The following is an 18568-nucleotide window of genomic DNA, read 5'->3' on the forward strand; positions in this document are numbered from 1 at the left end:
CGCTAGTTGATCATACCCAGTACCGTTTGATCATACGATTAATCGGGAAACCACCTCACGACATTTTTTTAAATATAAGAAGTTGAAAGTATTTTGTTGCTCCTATACTTTACATGCATTAAGGGAGACAAGTTGTCTGTGTTATCGGGCGTTCCGCAGGGCTCGATCCTGGGCCCGCTTTTGTTTAATTTATTTATCAACGATCTTCCTTTAAAATTTAATCATTCCGAGTCTCTTTTATTTGCTGACGATCTGAAATTGTTTAAAGTGATTACCACTCCACAGGATGCTTTTTCACTTCAGGAGGATCTGGATGGTCTCGTGGAATGGACGGAGAAGTGGGGGATAAAACTTAATGCTAATAAATGCAAATATTTATCAATAACACTTAAAAAAAGGCCTGTGCTCTTCAATTATAATCTGAGTGGACATGATCTTGAGATGGTTTATGTATGGAAAGATTTAGGTATTTTTATTGATAGTAAATTAAATTTTTGTTCACATATTAATCATGTGTTGTCAAAAGCTAATAGAATGATGGGCTTAATATGGAGAAATTGTAGGTTTATGAACGACGGCAGGGCACTTTTATCTTTATACAAATCTATTATACGTCCTCACCTTGAATATTGTTCCGCAATTTTCAATTCAATTTCTCCATGTCAGGCCCGTCGAATCGACACTGTTCAACGGAAGTTTGTTCGATTCCTGTCTTATAACTGTGTTAATTTTGCCTTTTCCATTGATTCTGTCAGCAATCGTCGAACGATATCTGATATGGTTTTTTTATATCATATTTTAAATTCTAAATATGACTGTTCATTAATTTCACTATTTAGTTTAAATGTTCCTGGTCGTACACGAAATAGACATTTATTGCATATTCCTTTTAGCCGTGTCGACTGTACTAAGAGGGGACTTTTTCATAGACTACCTTATACATTTAATAATCTAAATAGCAATCATATCGATATTTTTAATGATAGACTTGGTTATTTTAAGAGGACGATGATGTGTTCACTTCTTGAACAGTCTGCATAACCTGTTTTAATTGAAATTTTTTATGGCATGCCAATCTATGTTTTATATATATATATATATATTTTATCTGTATTTTATTGTTAACCGTTTTTGATGTTGTATTGTTTTATGTTTCAAACCTGTTAGTGGCGGTATTTATCGCTGTTGGTTTTGATTGAATAAAATAAAATAAATAAAATAAAAGTTTGACACAAATTGATCTGCATATCACGTGACTATAATCCAATTTCGTAACTCTTTATATATATGGCTCTGGGATAGACTAATTGACTGAGCTATAGGCTAGGAATTAACAGTTTTGACTTCCTAGTTTGGAGAGGGCGCTGCTCCATGCTGTGTGAAATGGCGTCGCCCAGTTTGACCTTTTAACCCTGTACTTCCGATACTGTGTTTTGAATGCAAATTGAAGAACAGGAGATTCTTGAGTTATAAGTTCTTTGGCTTAAAGCTTGGTTCCCACTAGAACGTAACGCAAGGACGTAAACGCAACGCAAGCGTTTTAACCAATGACAAGCGAAGTTATAGACAGTTAGCAATCACAAGCGAATAAGCCATCGCTTGTGATTGGTCAATTCACTTGCGTTGCGTTACGTCCTTGCGTTGCGTCGCTAGTGGGAACCACGCTTAACCAGTACATTACGTTAAGCCGGTCTGGGCGCATTACATATCCTCGCTGGAACACTGAACGTCTACGTAGATCCTTTCTCCCATCTGCTATGAGGCATTTTAATGTAATGTGGAAAAGATAAACGCAATAAGTATTTTAGCTGTATTTTTAACTCAATTTGTATTTTTTGTGCCCTTTTTTAACTTTTTATATGACAACTTGTTCTCAGTTTTATGTGATTTTATTCTTTTTTACTATTTAGTGCGACAATGTTTTTAGACTTTCAGCCAAAGTTTCAAGCCATTCATGAGTTTGACAATAAAGTTTATTGAATTGAATTGAATTGAATTGAGACATTACATAGAATTATGATAATCTATTTTGCAATTTTAAACTATTTTATAATACATATTTATTAACAAACTAGTGTAGGCCTACAATCTACATTCACTTTTACAGACAATTATTAATTTACTAACATGCTAAATTAGTTCACAAAAAAGGCCTAACACAGCAACACCAAAAATCAACGAATCGTTACTCAACACGGCCTATTCTTTACCATTGCCGCGTAGGCCTACTACTCTACGCCCGGTAAATTAAGTATTGTTTTTATGATATAGATTAGTATAAAATACATGTTATTAATAGGATAAAATGTTAAATTTCATTAACATTTATTTGTTTTACCAGAAACAAGTTAAATATATGAATATTATAAAACTATCCTTCGTGAAAACGCGCAAACACCAACACGCCCGGTCACGCTATCGTAGCGCCCGGCCGGTTGATAAAGCGAACTGTTTATACGGCAGTTTTTACTAAATAAATTGCCTAAAACGAACAATTAAATATCCAAACAGCATTTAACATGATGTTGGCATGTAGTTTTGATAACATTTTTTATCATGAAAATACTACCGGTGGGTCCAGCCTTTGATTAGTGAAACCGTCACAACAAGTTGTATACATAGATACATCCTCACTTATGGCGGCGCCCTACCACATGGACAATATTACTGTTACATGGAAAATCGCGGATTACTCATTCTTGTGATTATATTCTTTGCTAATTATCATATCCGTTAACTTTACACTTTGACCTGAATCGTGGACCCGGTGTGTTTGACCTCTTTTAACATTAACCATGGCTGCTGGTGTAAGTACCGTTTCTTAATTGATGAAAATCAATGTTTTAAATTTTAATCCGTTGAAATACCTAGATATCATATAGCTGAAAATAAAATATAACATTTAATTAATATATTGTATACTTTATTTTGTATTTATATTTGCCAGACGCTGTACACCTACCCCGAAAACTTCAGGGCTTACAAAATCCAGATTGCTGCAAAATACAGTGGTGCTGACGTAAAGGTTGTGCAAGATCCTCCAGCCTTCAAACTTGGAGAAACTAATAAATCTCCTGACTTTTTAAAAAAATTTCCTCTTGGAAAGGTAAATTGAATGTCTCTGTGTATCTAAATGTAGGATATAAAGTATAATGAATGTGAAAGTATTTTAATATAATATAAATAATATACTCTAGGCTAGGCCTCCTACTTTTTACTAGCTAGGCTAGGCTAGGCCTACTAGACCTAGCTAGTTAGGCCCCTAATAAATTATCACAACTTAAAAAAAAAATGTTTTATTGAACAAAGTGGATTCCAGCAGATTGATCAGAATCAACGCAATTAATTGGTCATGCATGCACATTTTTATAACTTCATGCCATGTACAACTACAAAGTTTCGCGCTAGTTCCATTTCGCACCTGTCATTTATTCAACTCAAAATTTGTTTTTAGTAACTTTATCGTGATTACCACACTTTAGAATTAGGCCTCAAAAATACTTTTACGATGGAGATCACACAAAAAGTAACAAATAAATCCTTTAAATTGATGAATTTATGCACTTGTCAATTGTATGACACACTATACGACCCCCGGGAGAGGTGCGTCATGGGTGCGTCATTTACAAATAATTACTGTCGCAGGGGTGCGTCAAAAAACCTAGATGGTACGTCACATCAATGAACAAGGTGTGTAAATGTCAGTCACTTTACCACCCATCATATCATAAACAACATGGTCACAGTGCGTCAAAATGGGTGCGTCATGGTCACCTAAAGGTAAGTCGCATTTTTGACGCACCGGTGCGTCATGGTATTCAAAGGTATGACGCACATCGGACAAATGACGCACCTCTCCCGGGGGTCGTATAGTGGGTCATACAATTGACAAGTGCATTACAGACGTGTTTCTCGCATATCGGTTTGTGAATTTCACGTTCAATGCTGTTGTTTCTATGGAGCGCCAAAAGAGCAATCATAATAGAGAGCTGAAAACTCAATATAATGCGTATATTTAATGCATTTATTGGTGAAAATTGCGTTCACTTTTAATATATTTTGTCAATGTCGATGCAACAAAACCCTAGGCCTAAATCAGCATCACTACCTAGCCTACTAGGCCTCTAACTAAGACTAAGAGGAATATTATTTAGATCATTGAGGTATAAACCTACAGTACATGTAATATGATGATGAATTTTCATTCTTTAACGAAAACTGCGAAAACCATGTACAGTATTAAGAATAACATTTTGTATTGACATTGACAAAATATATTAAAATTGAACGTAATTTTCACCAATAAATGCATTAAATATACGCATTGAGTTTTCAGCCCTCTATAAGGATTGCTCTTTTGGCGCTCCATAGAAACAACAACATTGAACATGGCGTATTCGAAATTCACGAACCGATGTGCGAGAAACACGTCTGTAAATTCACTGTAAATTCATCAATTTAAAGGATTTATTTGTTACTTTTTGTGTGATCTCCTTCGTAAAAGTATTTTTGAGGCCTAATTCTAAGGTGTGGTACTCACGATAAAGTTACTAAACAAATGTCGAGTCTAAATAAATGACAGGTGCGAATTGGAACTAGCGCTTAAAGTTTAACACCAATTTTTCCGACTGGTTGGCTGACTTGTAGTCTAGTGGTTTTGTATGTTCAATTCTCGATCAATTTTTTCCATTTTTTTGTATTCAAAAAAATGTCTTTTATTCACCATCGTCTTTATACATCATTGTCTTTACCAACCATTGCCTAGAGGGATGTTTTTTTTAGGTTTTAATTCTCAGTGTTAGTTTCTATCGGAATCTATTCAATGGTCAGTTGAGTTCCGGTGCCGGAATCCTAACCACAGCGTTTATTGAAAACCTCATTTTGTACTAGCAGCTGTGTGTTAAAATAAATACATAGGCTAGAGAGGCTAGGTAGTTAGGACTAACTAGCATATAGGCTTTTAGATAGAAAGAGTTTGTCAGCATGCCCAGAGCTATTGTTTTAGCCCCAGCCTTTAACTTATTTCACTATAGGCCTAGCTAGTCTTGATAAACTTGTTGCATCCATCGTTTTGCGCATGTGTATATGTTTTTGAACGTGCGCAGAATGTCAAATGATTTTCCGATGTAACTACAGGCCAACCTAGAAAACTTAATAAAAAGCAAATTTACTTTTGACAAAATTAGGTTCCAGCCTTTGAGGGAAACAATGGCACTCTACTCACAGAAGCCAATGCAATAGCTTTCTATGGTAAGTACAGGCTGGTATAAAGTAACATTTATATAACCTACAGTCGCGTGCGTGCAACGCGACTCGATAGCTCACTATGTCAGTAAATACTCAAATTTGCACAATTGGCCTTGTTGAAATAAAAAAGAATAAGGAAAGTCACAGTAACCTGTTAATTGGTTTGTAACTAAATTTCTCACCTTGTGCAGTTGCTAATGAGACGTTAAGAGGCAGCAATGTACAAGACCAAGCGCAGGTACAGATGTTTGTGAACTTGGCTGACAATGAGATCTTGCCCTCTGCATGTAACTGGGTTTTCCCAACCCTTGGCATCATGCAGTTCAACAAACAGGTTAGTAAATTTCTTTATTTCAAACATTTTTAAAGTGGTCCAACATTTTAACGTTAAATTCTTCCTTTTGTTGTTTTTTTATGCCAATAAATGATGACTTGTTTCGGGACGTAATCCTGATTATTATTGATGAACGAATTACTGATATTGGCATTTCAACTCCTATATTTTTCCGGTAATCCTTGTGTTTCATGATTTGATTGACAGGAGTTCTTTAGGATAGATAGTTCTTTAATCTGGCTGCCGTTAATCCTTCTCATTCATTTTCCATGTCTACTGCCACTTCACAATGTAACAATCCTTTTACAATTTAAATCCATTTAAAGACCCCTTCCCTGCAATTTTGGACGTTTTTTAGAAAATAATACATATATATCACTTTAAAAATATTAAACCATGTCATTCCTTGTCTTAAATGTACGTTTTATGGTAAATTATGATAAAAAGTGAGAAACTATGCACTACCTAAGTAGCTCGCGGCGATCGACCTCTCGTGGACGGTCTTAGGCCTAGCCTAGCTAGGCTTAGTTTTGTAGGCCTAGCTGGTAAACATTGGTAACGTACGAACATCATACGCTAGCTATATACCTAGTCTGACTGTGTATAGTTGCTGCATTAATTGTCTTTCTATTTTTGCCAGACTCAGTTGATACAAATTGGGGAAAACCCGGTATTTTTGCTGAAAAGTTAAGAGTCTTCCATTTGTTTTGGCCTCACGATCGATCGAAAATTGGGCGAATTACAGGTGAAAAACAAAAATATCAATCCGCGCGCAATGCATTTTGGGATTTATAGTGGGCCGCTATAATTATTAGAATCGACTTATTTTTCACATTTTTAACCGTTTAAAGACGAAAAAAGTTATCGCGATAGGACCATATAGTATTATTTTTACATTAAATGTGACCCGATCTCGCAAAACCCTCTCTTTGTCGGCAATTCAAAATTCACGTAATCAGTCAAAATACGTCCAATTCGACTACCCTGGCAGATTACATGTTTTTGCATTTTCGAAATATTTCACTATTTAAGAATACGTATACCTGATTTAAACTCCCGAAATTTATTTAAAATTATGAAAAAAGAAAGTTTTAAAAACATGTATTTTCCTCAAGCCTAACAATTTATTCACGATCTACGCTAAAATTTTGCGTAAATTCAGTTGAAAGTTGCCGAGTTTGACGACATTTTGATCACCAGTTCGCTGCACAATGTTGAAAGGTCACACATCAAAATAAAGCTCATCCATTTGACATTCCAAATATGGAAGTTTTAGGGCGGAGTTTAAAAAAGGAACCAATGAAATCTTTGATTTACTATGACATAATTTCAGAAAATTCGGTTCTTCGAAGTTTCTGGAACAGCGAACTGCGTGTGTTGCTATGGCGCATCATCGCAATAACAAACGTTATTGGTCAACGCGCTAGATGTTATACGCTCTACGCGCGGAAATAAAAAGTTGTTTACATTTTGTGAGGTTATTTTCATTTTACACACAGCATGTCGTAAATTGGAATAAAAACGATTTTAATATTCAAAGTAAAGTGTTCGGCGTGTTCTGCAATAGCTGTAGCCTGTATTTGTTTATTCCATAGTAAAATAGACAAGTCAAAAACAATTCACGTCATAAATTCAATTGTATTTTCTATATTTTTTTGGGCTAGGCCTTAATTTTATTATGGTTGTAGGCCTACTACTACTGGGCCTAGCATTATTGTCAATAATAGTTTTCTTTATACATTTTATATATCCAATCGGCTCTTAATTATTTATTTAATTTATTGTCCAGTCCATTCATATTAAATGTTTTTTTTAATCATTGGATTCAAGTCCAAAGATTACAGCGAATCTTCCACGTTATCAAAAAAATAAATGTATTAAATAGTCAATACAATGTTTGTAGCTAGCAAGTTGTGACTCTGCAAGGCGCCAAACTTGTCTAGGGGTCATTCCATCTCAGTTCACCCAAAAAAAATGGAATTTTAAACCCTACCTCTTCCAATTTTGATGAAATTTGGTATATGGGTGATTCATAGCAATTAAAGCCAACATTTCAAATTTTAACTTTATCGGACCAACGGTTTTCGAGATATCGCAATTTCAATTTTCGGTTTTTACGCAAAAAAGCGCGCGGCCGCCACGTTTCAAAGAGCTGTATCTCGGGAACTATAGGTTCGATTTTAAAAACAAAGGTATTTTTGTAAAGGGGAGACCATAAGGAACCTAAATATACTAATTGTGTTTGTTTTATGTTAATTTTAAGTTGAATAAAACTTTGACATATATTTTGACCTTGAAATTGACCCCGTGGAACACGCCCGATTTGTTGGTGACTATCACGAAAAATGTAGCCCTACGTGTCAACTACAACATATAAAAAAATTGGAGGGGTTTTTTTCTTTGTTTCCATGAAATTACAATTTGAAGTTGACATACCTCTTCCTTTTAGTGTATTTTTGGTGTTGTTATACTTATACACAGTGTGAACACTAACTGTTAAGGTGTCTTATTGTTACGCTTTCTCATCAGGCCCACTTAAACAGTAGATGTATTTTGATATGAGAAATACTGGGTAACTCACATACTTTTCAAATCAATTTTGACACATAGTTTAGTGTCCTTACTATGTTATTATGCACATTAACATATGCATAATAAGTGATTGCAGAGAACATACAACAGTTACTGTATATGCCTTTTTAAAGGTTGTCATCCCCTATATAAAAACAAAACTACCAACCATGAAAAAAGTTCATTATTTCACAGATGGATGTGGCGGCCAATACAAAAACAAATATTACTTTATTAACCTTTGCCACTACCAGGAAGATTTTGGTTTAGACGCCGAGTGGAATTTTTTCGCTACATCACATGGCAAGAGTGCGTGTGATGGCATAGGTGGAACAGTTAAGAGGCTTGTCACTAAGAGAAGCTTACAGCGTTTGACTGAATGTCATATTATCACATCTCTCAGTATGTTCGACTACTGTGTAATTTTTTATTTCTATTTTATGTCTTTAGGCAATGTGGCCAAGGATTATCAATAGTGAATTAGTCACTGTCCTATCAGATAGGTGGTAATCCCCCTGATACAGGGGCTATTGTGTGAACCAGTTCACCGGGGTAACCCCCTACTCTTTTTCGAATAATGAACTGGGTCCTTTAAAGTACACACATGTTATAACTGTGTACACTGGACTATGGTTTATAGTCCTTATCCGAGAAGACTTGAAGAGAGGAGCGAGTCGGCCTCGAACCCTTGCCGATGTTGTTGTCTTTTAGGTACGGTAAACGGCGCCCCTGCCTTAACCGCTCGGCCATATGACTCGCTCATATGGACATTCCAGGCATCAACTTTTTTCATGTGGGAATAGATGAGGTATCTACTGTAGAAAAAGAAATAAAGCCGAGATTCAACCTCGCCCAGACCATCAAGGGTACATTACAATATCATCGCTTTGTTCCCGTTTCTCTGGCACAGATGCAGGTCTACAAACTTAGTACCCAGATAAACCCTCCGGATGTGGTAGTGATTCAAGAATCTTTCAGTGATGAAAATGAAATTGTTGCTGATACACAACCCACCATTATTAGACTTCAGAATTTTGTGTGCTGTAGTTATGATGGTGTCCCATGGATTGGTTTGGTGGTGGATGTCTCACTCTCAGAAGAGTTTGGGGATTTTCAAATTAAATTTATGCATCCTCATGGGTCAGCGAAAACCTTTTATTGGCCGTCCAAAGAAGACTGTTGTTGGATTCCTGAATCAAATGTACATTGTATTATAGCCTCTCCGTTTATAAAATCCTCTCCGTTTATAAAATCCTCTTCGACTAGGAATTACAGTATTTCCCAAAATGATCGTCACAACATTTCTAAATACTGTTTGAATTGTCCAGATGACAAGGAGTAAAGGCCAGACATAGACAATTGTAACATTATAATAATATTTAGTTTGTAAATAAAATTAATTTTGGAATACATCAAATTGACATTGAAGTAATGCATGGACAGACACCAAAAATACACTAAAAGGAAGAGGTATGTCAACTTCAAATTGTAATTTCATGGAAACAAAGAAAAAAACCCCTCCAATTTTTGTATATGTTGTAGTTGACACGTAGGGCTACATTTTTCATGATAGTCACCAACAAAACGGGCGTGTTCCACGGGGTCAATTTCAAGGTCAAAATATATGTCAAAGTTTTATTCAACTTAAAATTAACATAAAACACACACAATTAGTATATTTAGATTCCTTATGGTCTCCCCTTTACAAAAATACCTTTGCTTTTAAAATCGAACCTATAGTTCCCGAGATACAGCTCTTTGAAACGTGGCGGACGCGCCCTTTTTTGCGTAAAAACCGAAAATTGAAATTGCGATATCTTGAAAACCGTTGGTCCGATAAAGTTAAAATTTGAAATTTTGGCTTTAATTGCTATGAATCACCCATATACCAAATTTCATCAAAATTGGAAGAGGTAGGGTTTAACTCATTGGGTGATCTGAGATGGAATGACCCCTAGGCTAGTTTACTACTAACGCCGGCCCAGTGTCGATGCACCGCTGCCATACACGGCAACCCATCAGTAAAGGCGATGAGGCGAAAATCTGAATAGGCCTAGGCCTAGGCCTGCTTGGTTTTTCGCTGTTGATATCGTAAACACCTACGAAACCAGTTAAAATAAGCTTGACGTTATAATGCTGCTTTTCAATAGTGCAAAATAGTTAATTCGAGTGACTAAATAGGTTAAAACGGGGTCTGAAATCAGTCAAATTGACTATGATGTGCACGCTGCTATTATCGCACACACTTCCTGGTATGACGTCATTGTGCCTTAGACCAAAATACCGCGTTGCTACGGAGTGAGTTTTCAGCGCGTATCAAAAAGAATTTCATTGCAAACTTCAAACGCGATTTTCTCGTAAACTAATTGAATGATTTGTAAGTTTTTAAAATGTAATAACTTTTTAAATATTTACTCAATTTTTATGAAATTAACACCACTACAAAGCTTATGATTAAAATAATCCAAATATGTAAAAAAATACAAAATGAATATTTCCGACAAAAGTAAGGTTTTGCCAGATCGGGTCACAAATATAGTTTGTGATCTTAAATTAGATCTAAAAAACGTAGGGAAGGGGGCTTTAATATTAGAGAGCTTTCTATTTGCGATGACCGCTCTGCGTCATGTAATTGCTGTGATATTGTGTCCTCGCTCCCACCTCAACACAATTTTCATAATTTCTAGGTCCCGACGACGAACGACAACTCATCCATTGTCATTGACCTGACCTAGTTGGTCAAATTAAAAACTCACTATTGAACGGAGAATAAAAATTGCAGTACCTAAAAAGTTGTATTTGTTACTAAGATTTTTATAAAATAATTTTTTTTTAAAGAACACAGAGCGTGCCAAAGAGGAGCTTAAGAATGTGATGTTCTACCTTAATGAATACTTGACAACAAGGACATTCCTTGTAGGAGAACGTGTCACATTAGCTGATATTGCTGTTGCCTGCAATCTGTTGATGCTCTACCAGAAAGTAAGACTTAATTCTTATCGCTAGTGAAAAATGTACCAACAAAATACATTGCAAATACATAACTAAAAATATTACATTTTTAAAGAATTCATTCACATTTCTATCTTTTGCCAATAAATGATGACTTACTTCGGGACGTAATCCTGATTATAATTGATGAACGAATTACTGATATTGGCATTTGGATAATTTTCTTGGGTTCTAGACCAAAACAAGCTTTATGTTAGCCCTGATTATAATTCTATAATTCTTTAAAAAGATCATTAAATATTTAAGTAACTTGTTTTATCGAATAAATTCGTAAAATTATCTATTTTGATCAAATAACCAGAAAACTGCAATACAAATATTGTATGAACTTCTTCATATCATGGCAGGTGTTTGATCCCAGTTTCCGTCAGCCATATGGTAATGTTACCCGTTGGTTTGTCACAGTAGTCAACCAACCTGAAATTGTTGCGGTCATCGGCAAAGTAAGCCTTTGTGAAAAAATGGCTCAATTTGACGGTGAGTAATAAATAAGATTTATATGTTAGAAAGAGGAGCCTTCAGACATGATTTTATACAAAAGGTTTTGTTTAAAATAAAAAAAAGAAAGCCAGCAGATGATGACTTGTTTCGGGACGTAATACTGACACATTTTGATGAATGAACGTCTGATGCTGGCATTTTTTTTTAAATATTTCATTTTAATGTAACATATTAGTTATCCACTTTGACAAAAAATTGGATAAGAAAAAATTGTAATTACCAGAAAAAATGTAATTTAAAGCAAAAAATGGTCAAATTGGCTACCAGCTAATGGGTTTTTGGTTGAATTTAACCATATATTTTGTAATTTTATAAGTGAAAACATTATTTTTTTAAATTTTTTCTTCTATGGAAGTATTTTACACTTTTTGTCCATTTTTAATCCTAGTTGGTTTTTTTTTCTGAAAATTATATAGCATGCTACATAAAAATAAACAGGACTAGGGATTTTTTTTTATGTTCAATATTATTTGGTACTAATTATTATGGCATTTGAATACAGCAAAGAAGTTTGCTGAAATATCTGGAGGGGGAAAGAAAGCAGACCAAAAAAAAGAAAGAAAAGACAAGAAGCAAGAGAAGCCACCAAAGGAAAAGAAGGCAAAGAAAGAAGAACCAGAAGATGATGATTCGGACATTGTTCCTCCAAAAGCAGACAAGAAAGATCCTTTTGCACACCTACCTAAAAGGTATCTGTAGCAACCTACCTATTCAGTTGACATGCTTTTGAAAACACACATTCATTTGTATCAAGTATTTAAAAAAATATGTGTATTTATTTTTTTAACTTTTAGCACGCTTGTGTTTGATGAATGGAAAAAAATGTTCAGTAATAATGACGCTTCAGTTTACATGCGATGGTTTTGGGAAAATGCAGAATTTGAAGGCTATTCCATTTGGCATGGTGATTACGATTATAACTCTGAACTTAAAATGACATTTATGGCTTCAAATTTGGTTACAGGTAAGTGACCATGAATGAGGGAAACTTTTAAACATGGAGTCTACTCCCTTGATAAATTCAGCTTAAATTGTTGAGATAAGCTTTTAATCAAATGAAGAAATAGTTCTTGAAAATGTTGTGAAGTTGCATCCTTACCATGCTAGCGTGAAGTGAAGGATGTCTATTTTGCTGGTAAAACAAATCATACATGCCATTTTTAGACGGTGGTTGTACAGTGTACAATGCAGTTAGTGTTCTAATCACGCTTCCCCAATCTTACGGAACTTGTAAATAGATATTGATTATTGTTTATATTTACAGGCATGTTTCAACGAGTTGATAAATTGGCAAAGAATGCTTTTGCTTCTGTTTGTGTAACTGGCGAAAACAATAATTGTCAAATATCGGGTGTCTGGATGTTCAGGGGTCAAGAATTGGCATTCAATGTAAGACCTCTTTTTAATTTTTTTTTTTTTATTTATTCATTTAGCATCCATTTAATACATTTAAAATACATAACAAAGAAAAGACATAAGAAAGACATAATAAAAAATCACATATAAAATGTTACATATTGTTGTTTTAAACCCATTTCATTGTATAATTGACCCAGGAGCTGACTAATTTTAATAGAATGTTGAATTAAATTTAGTTGTACATTACAATGTTTAGATTAGACATGGTCGTCATATGGCAACATTGCCTCTATATCAATTATCAGCATATGCAGCCTGCCTGGAAAAAGTTTTTTATCACAAACAATATAAAATAATAAATAGTTTTCGTTTGTGATTTATATGCTTCTTATTCACTCACGAAAACATTGCAACACACCACAAACGAACTACGTCGGCGGAATGTCCATTCAGCATGTTTGTTATTGTGCGATATTTTCATCTATACACATGCGCAGTTTGTTTGTTCGTAATTACAATTACTGCGCATGTCTATTCATAAAATAAATTCTCCTTTGTCAGCCACGTGTACATTTACAGATAACGCGATTTACAACTACTCGTCTGTACAATAAATAAGCCTCCTAACGGAAAACTCGTTTTAATTTATTCGAGTGACGCTAAATAAATGTCATTGATAGCAAGTAACGCTACATCGCTGTCACTTATTATAGGCTGGCGGCGGCGAAGCCTAACTAAGCGGATGAAACTTGAGTTTTTAAGGGAAAATTATTTTCGCAAGTTTTGTGAATGATATATTTTTTTTTTTCGCAAATTTACAACTCCAATCGCAATTTGCGAAATCGCGAATGGGTAGCGTGAGCATAGACATAGGTCGGTGTATGTCAATATAGGTCGGTGTATGTCAACATAGGTCGGTGTATGTCAACATAGGTCGGTGTATGTCAACATAGGTCGGTGTATGTCAACATAGGTCGGTGTATGTCAACATAGGTCGGTGTATGTCAACATAGGTCGGTGTATGTCAACATAGGTTGGTGATGTCAACATAGGTACCTACCAAAGCACTACAATGCTGTTACGTTTTAAGTACGATGCCATTAAGATGCCACTAAGATCTACCACTGCCACAATTGACCAAAAATTGAATGTGGAAAGTATGGTAGTATGGATATTATACATACTGTATATTGCCTGCTTAGAGGTAAAATATAAAATTTGACATCCCCTAATGAAGAAATAAAATTCTCGAGCATAATATCATTCCCGAGTGGATGTCAAAAATTAATCATATATTTTACCAATATAAAAGGCAATATCTGTTATCGTATACTGTAGCCAACAACAAGTAAAATATTTACTGGGTCGGGTAGCTGGGCCTCCTTTATGTAATAAGCCTCCTGCCTATAGTTAGGCGTTGCATTTACCCTACCATGCGAAGAATAATATATAGATAATTAATGATTCCTTGGCAATAAAATATTCACTTAGGCCTAGGTTGTTTAAATAATAACAGAAGAATTTCCATCAATAAGCTTAAATTAATAATAATATTATTATCAGGTAGGCCGAATCTATATATAAATTTACGTAAGGGCAAAATTCGGTAAATCGCGCGTTACTTCTAGAATGTTTACTCGATGGTATATAAAGTTGGTTCGTACTGTCGGTACTGATTTTAACCACCTGATATAACCCTGTTTACTAATTAAATTGAGTTAGATCATTAGTTATTGACAATTAAAACAAATTTAGGTTCAACGATTTGCCCCAAATAGGGGTGTTTTCCGATCGTGGTATACACTGTCTAATGAAACTTTCTTGAAAAATACCCGCACACAATAATACGAGGATGCTTCGCATTTTCCTATCTCTTCCTACGTTGTTGTTAATAGCTGAAAACCGGTTGAACAGCTCGAGTACAGCATCATAATGTTGAAGACAGACCGATTTTCTTTAAAAAATACTATTTTGATATGTTTAATATACAGTATATACTGTAAATGTGTATACAAATGTATTGATTTGTGATGAATGGAACATTCAAAATTATTTGGTTTAACCATAGAGGTATATGCTTACCTCCATGGTTTAACACAAGTAGGTAAATTTATGGGCCCTTGGAGAATAAACATAGAATAGTACTGCAATGCTGTACAATACTGTAAATAGGTATGAACCACTTTTGATCCTCATTTGAATCGAAAATTTCTACTGTGAGGGTTGATACTGTTAGATATAATATAAACAAATGTACAAATAAACTTTATTACTGTGAGTGTGGGTAGGCCCTACTTTTTGATTATAAACACATAATATACAAATAAATAAACTTAATTACTGACAGTTGCTTTTCAACGTTTGTATTAATTAATAATTAAAATATATATAAACGTTGTAGTGGTGTATCGTTACATGTACTTTTCTATTTCAATCTACTATGACAGTGAGAGTTTTAACAAAGTATTAAATCGCAAATGTTTTACTGTATAGTGGTATATTATTATTAACAAAATATTACATTACTGATGGATAATAAGAATATATTTTAAAATTGTTCTTCTTTGTGCCTATCCTCTTCACCATCCCTCAACCCTAATGTTGCATATAAAATACAAATTGGATTTGTTTAAATGAGTCCAAATAATAAAATTGGACTCATTTTGTGACAAGTTTCTCTCTCGGAAGTAATTCCCAGGGTGCTAATTTTGGTTGAGTACAAAAATCATTGTGTCTATTTATTTGTTTCTGTAAACGACAATGTATTATAGTCCTGCGGTACGTACAATGTGAAATCTCCATTTTTTCCTCGGTGGAATTACTGTGTATTCGAGAACCATCTGTGGGCACGACCTAGATCTAGTAAATAATAATTTGTCTTCTTTGAGCGGAATCACCAGATGTTCAGTGCGCCACGCATACCAGGTTATATATACTGTGAGTATTGACCAATCACAAATGGACTTTTGTCACATCTATAGAGGGTGAATAACAAATGAGGGCGCTATGTATGCATATTTTAAACAGTTTTAGTTGATTAATTTCTTCAAGCAAAGTTATATGGCGCAGCGGGTAAAACGTATTGTGATGATGTGGAAAAATCGTAGCGACTTCAAGTCTCTGTAGATGACTTGTTTATTTATCGCCAAACGCGAGTGTTGCCACACGAAAATTACGCAGTTAATATCATCGTACTTGAGAATTACTGGATTTTATTTGTTTGACAGGGACACCATAATCGCGTGAAAATTACTCTTGTCAATTTTATTGTACTCGAAGAAATATACGATTTACGATCCTTGCAACAGTAGTTATGTGATGCAGTTTCAACCAATCGCGTTCACATATTTACATAGGCTATGTAATATATATATATATATATATATTTTGAACATTAGTATTTAATGAAGAGTTTTATATAATTAATAAAAAAATAAAAACATGGTAATAAATCTATAGATAGTAGTTCAATAAAAGTGTAGTAGAATTAATTTGAAAGTTATTTAGATAAACAACAATAAAGAAATAGTTATAAGATTTTCTGTTAACTTGCAGTTAAATGACAACTGGAATATAGACTCTCCTTCATACACATGGAAGAAACTGGATATGACTCAGCAAGCCAACAAGGATATGGTTACTGAATATTTCTCAAGTGATAGAGGTGATATGGTTGGTGGCAAAATTATAAAAGACATAAAAATCTTAAAGTAAATTGAGCAAATGTTGCTAAATTCAAAAACTAATATTTAAATAATATCAATTATTTCTAAACAGAACCCAAAGTTAAAATGTGTTTCTCCACTTCAAGCATACACCAAAACAAAAATACTGAAAATGTTTTTTTCTGAAATATCAGTCTCAATTAATGACCACCTAGAAAAACTCGCCATAAAGCTCTGCCCATACTATCAAACTTTATGTGGCAAAAAATGTGATGTGCCCATATATGGACACGATGATGTCATATCACTACCATATTTGGGCACAACACACTTGCCAAATTAGTTTAATAGTTTAGAAAGAGCTTAAAGCTCTGTGTACACTATCAAACTAGTTTGACGAAAAAAGTGTGATGTGGCCAAATATAGTAGTGATATGCCCAAATATGGTAGTGATATGACATCATCATGGCCATATATGGGCACATCACATGTTTTTGTCACATTAGGTTTGATGGTGTAGACAGAGCTTAAGAAGATGTTATTGTTCTATACGTATTTAACTTCAAACATCACATTCTGGCATAATATCAGTACTATCCATTGTGATGTGCACATATATCAACCAAGTCATTTATGCATGATAACAAGACTATACTCTGGCATGGTTGACCATTATTACCAAATATGGTTGCATCATTATGGATATGAATGTCTGTATTTTGGATTATTAGCCATACAGTACATAGTGAGATCAACGTCTTGACGTCCTCCATTTTATATTTGCTACAGACCAATGACCCCATTTTTTTGGGCAGAAACAATGTCAGCATAATTATTGAGTGGATAATAAATATCTGCACATAATATGAATTGTTGAGTTTTTGTATTATTGAATATATTATATATCCAAAGGTAAATAACTGAAAAATATGACAATGCTGTGGGTATCAGTGGCTGGATCTCAATGAAGAGACAAAATAAAATAAGCACTGAAAAAAAGTGACAATGCTGTGGGTATCAGTGGCTGGATCTCAATGGAGATACAAAATAAAATAAGCACTGAAAAATGACAATGCTGTAGGTATCCGTGGCTGGATCTCAATGAAGATACAAGATAAAATAACTGAAAAATGACAATGCTGTGGGTATCAGTGGCTGGATCTCAATGAAGATACAAAAAAAAAGCTAAAAGCTAAATCAAAACGATAAAGTAAAACAGCCAGAAAAGTTAGCAGAGCTTTCGGGCAACACTACTGTAGCCCTTCATCAGTGCAAGTGTAGTTAATATATATATATATTTTTTTGTTATTACACCTTATTTATAGAGGGTGACCCTAAACAGCAGATGCTGACAATAAAGGGGCTCTCTTGATGAGTGACAGTGGCTGTGTGTATACTAGTACACCGGAGTAACCCCCTACTAGGTTCTTTAAAGTGCACATGCGGCAGATATGTACACTAGACCTACGGTTTATAGTCCTTGCCGAGAAGACTTGTTCTACCATACTATAGTTCCATGGTTCTACCACCAGAACCATGGAGCGAGTTAAACTCGAACCCTTGCCGATGTTTATATGGCAAGGTATTACAGTTCCACTGTCCTAACCGCTTAATTGCATTGGGTAACCTTTTAAATTTGGTGTTTAGCTTGACCGGTGTGATTGGATATGGGGTGCCCTTTTGTTTGTTTGCATTAACACTTACAGTACAGTAAACCGCGAGAGGATACCCTACTTATTTGTTTATCTGCGCTCTTTAAACGCCAGGTGCGGGCATAACATTTCTATTGATCATACATTCCAATAATTATCGATATATAGTTTCCCCTATGTTTCATAATTGTTGAGATTTTATTTGTCTTACACGAGCTTGTTGAAAA

The 18568-nt window shown here is 34.6% G+C and overlaps 1 protein-coding gene across 1 annotated transcript; it reads left to right on the plus strand.

Moving 5' to 3' along the window:
* The first annotated feature begins 2749 nt into the window (after positions 1 to 2749).
* LOC140061205 (elongation factor 1-gamma-like) lies at positions 2750 to 17559 on the plus strand. Its single transcript, XM_072107716.1, has 10 exons — positions 2750 to 2807; positions 2948 to 3106; positions 5187 to 5250; positions 5439 to 5581; positions 10991 to 11134; positions 11512 to 11641; positions 12168 to 12354; positions 12460 to 12629; positions 12930 to 13054; positions 16580 to 17559. Exons 1-10 carry the CDS (start codon positions 2796 to 2798, stop codon positions 16736 to 16738), a joined length of 1293 nt encoding a protein of 430 aa, XP_071963817.1. The 5' UTR covers positions 2750 to 2795; the 3' UTR covers positions 16739 to 17559.
* Positions 17560 to 18568: the final 1009 nt, after the last annotated feature.

Source organism: Antedon mediterranea, chromosome 10 (assembly GCF_964355755.1).
Source record: "Antedon mediterranea chromosome 10, ecAntMedi1.1, whole genome shotgun sequence".
NCBI lineage: Eukaryota > Metazoa > Echinodermata > Crinoidea > Comatulida > Antedonidae > Antedon > Antedon mediterranea.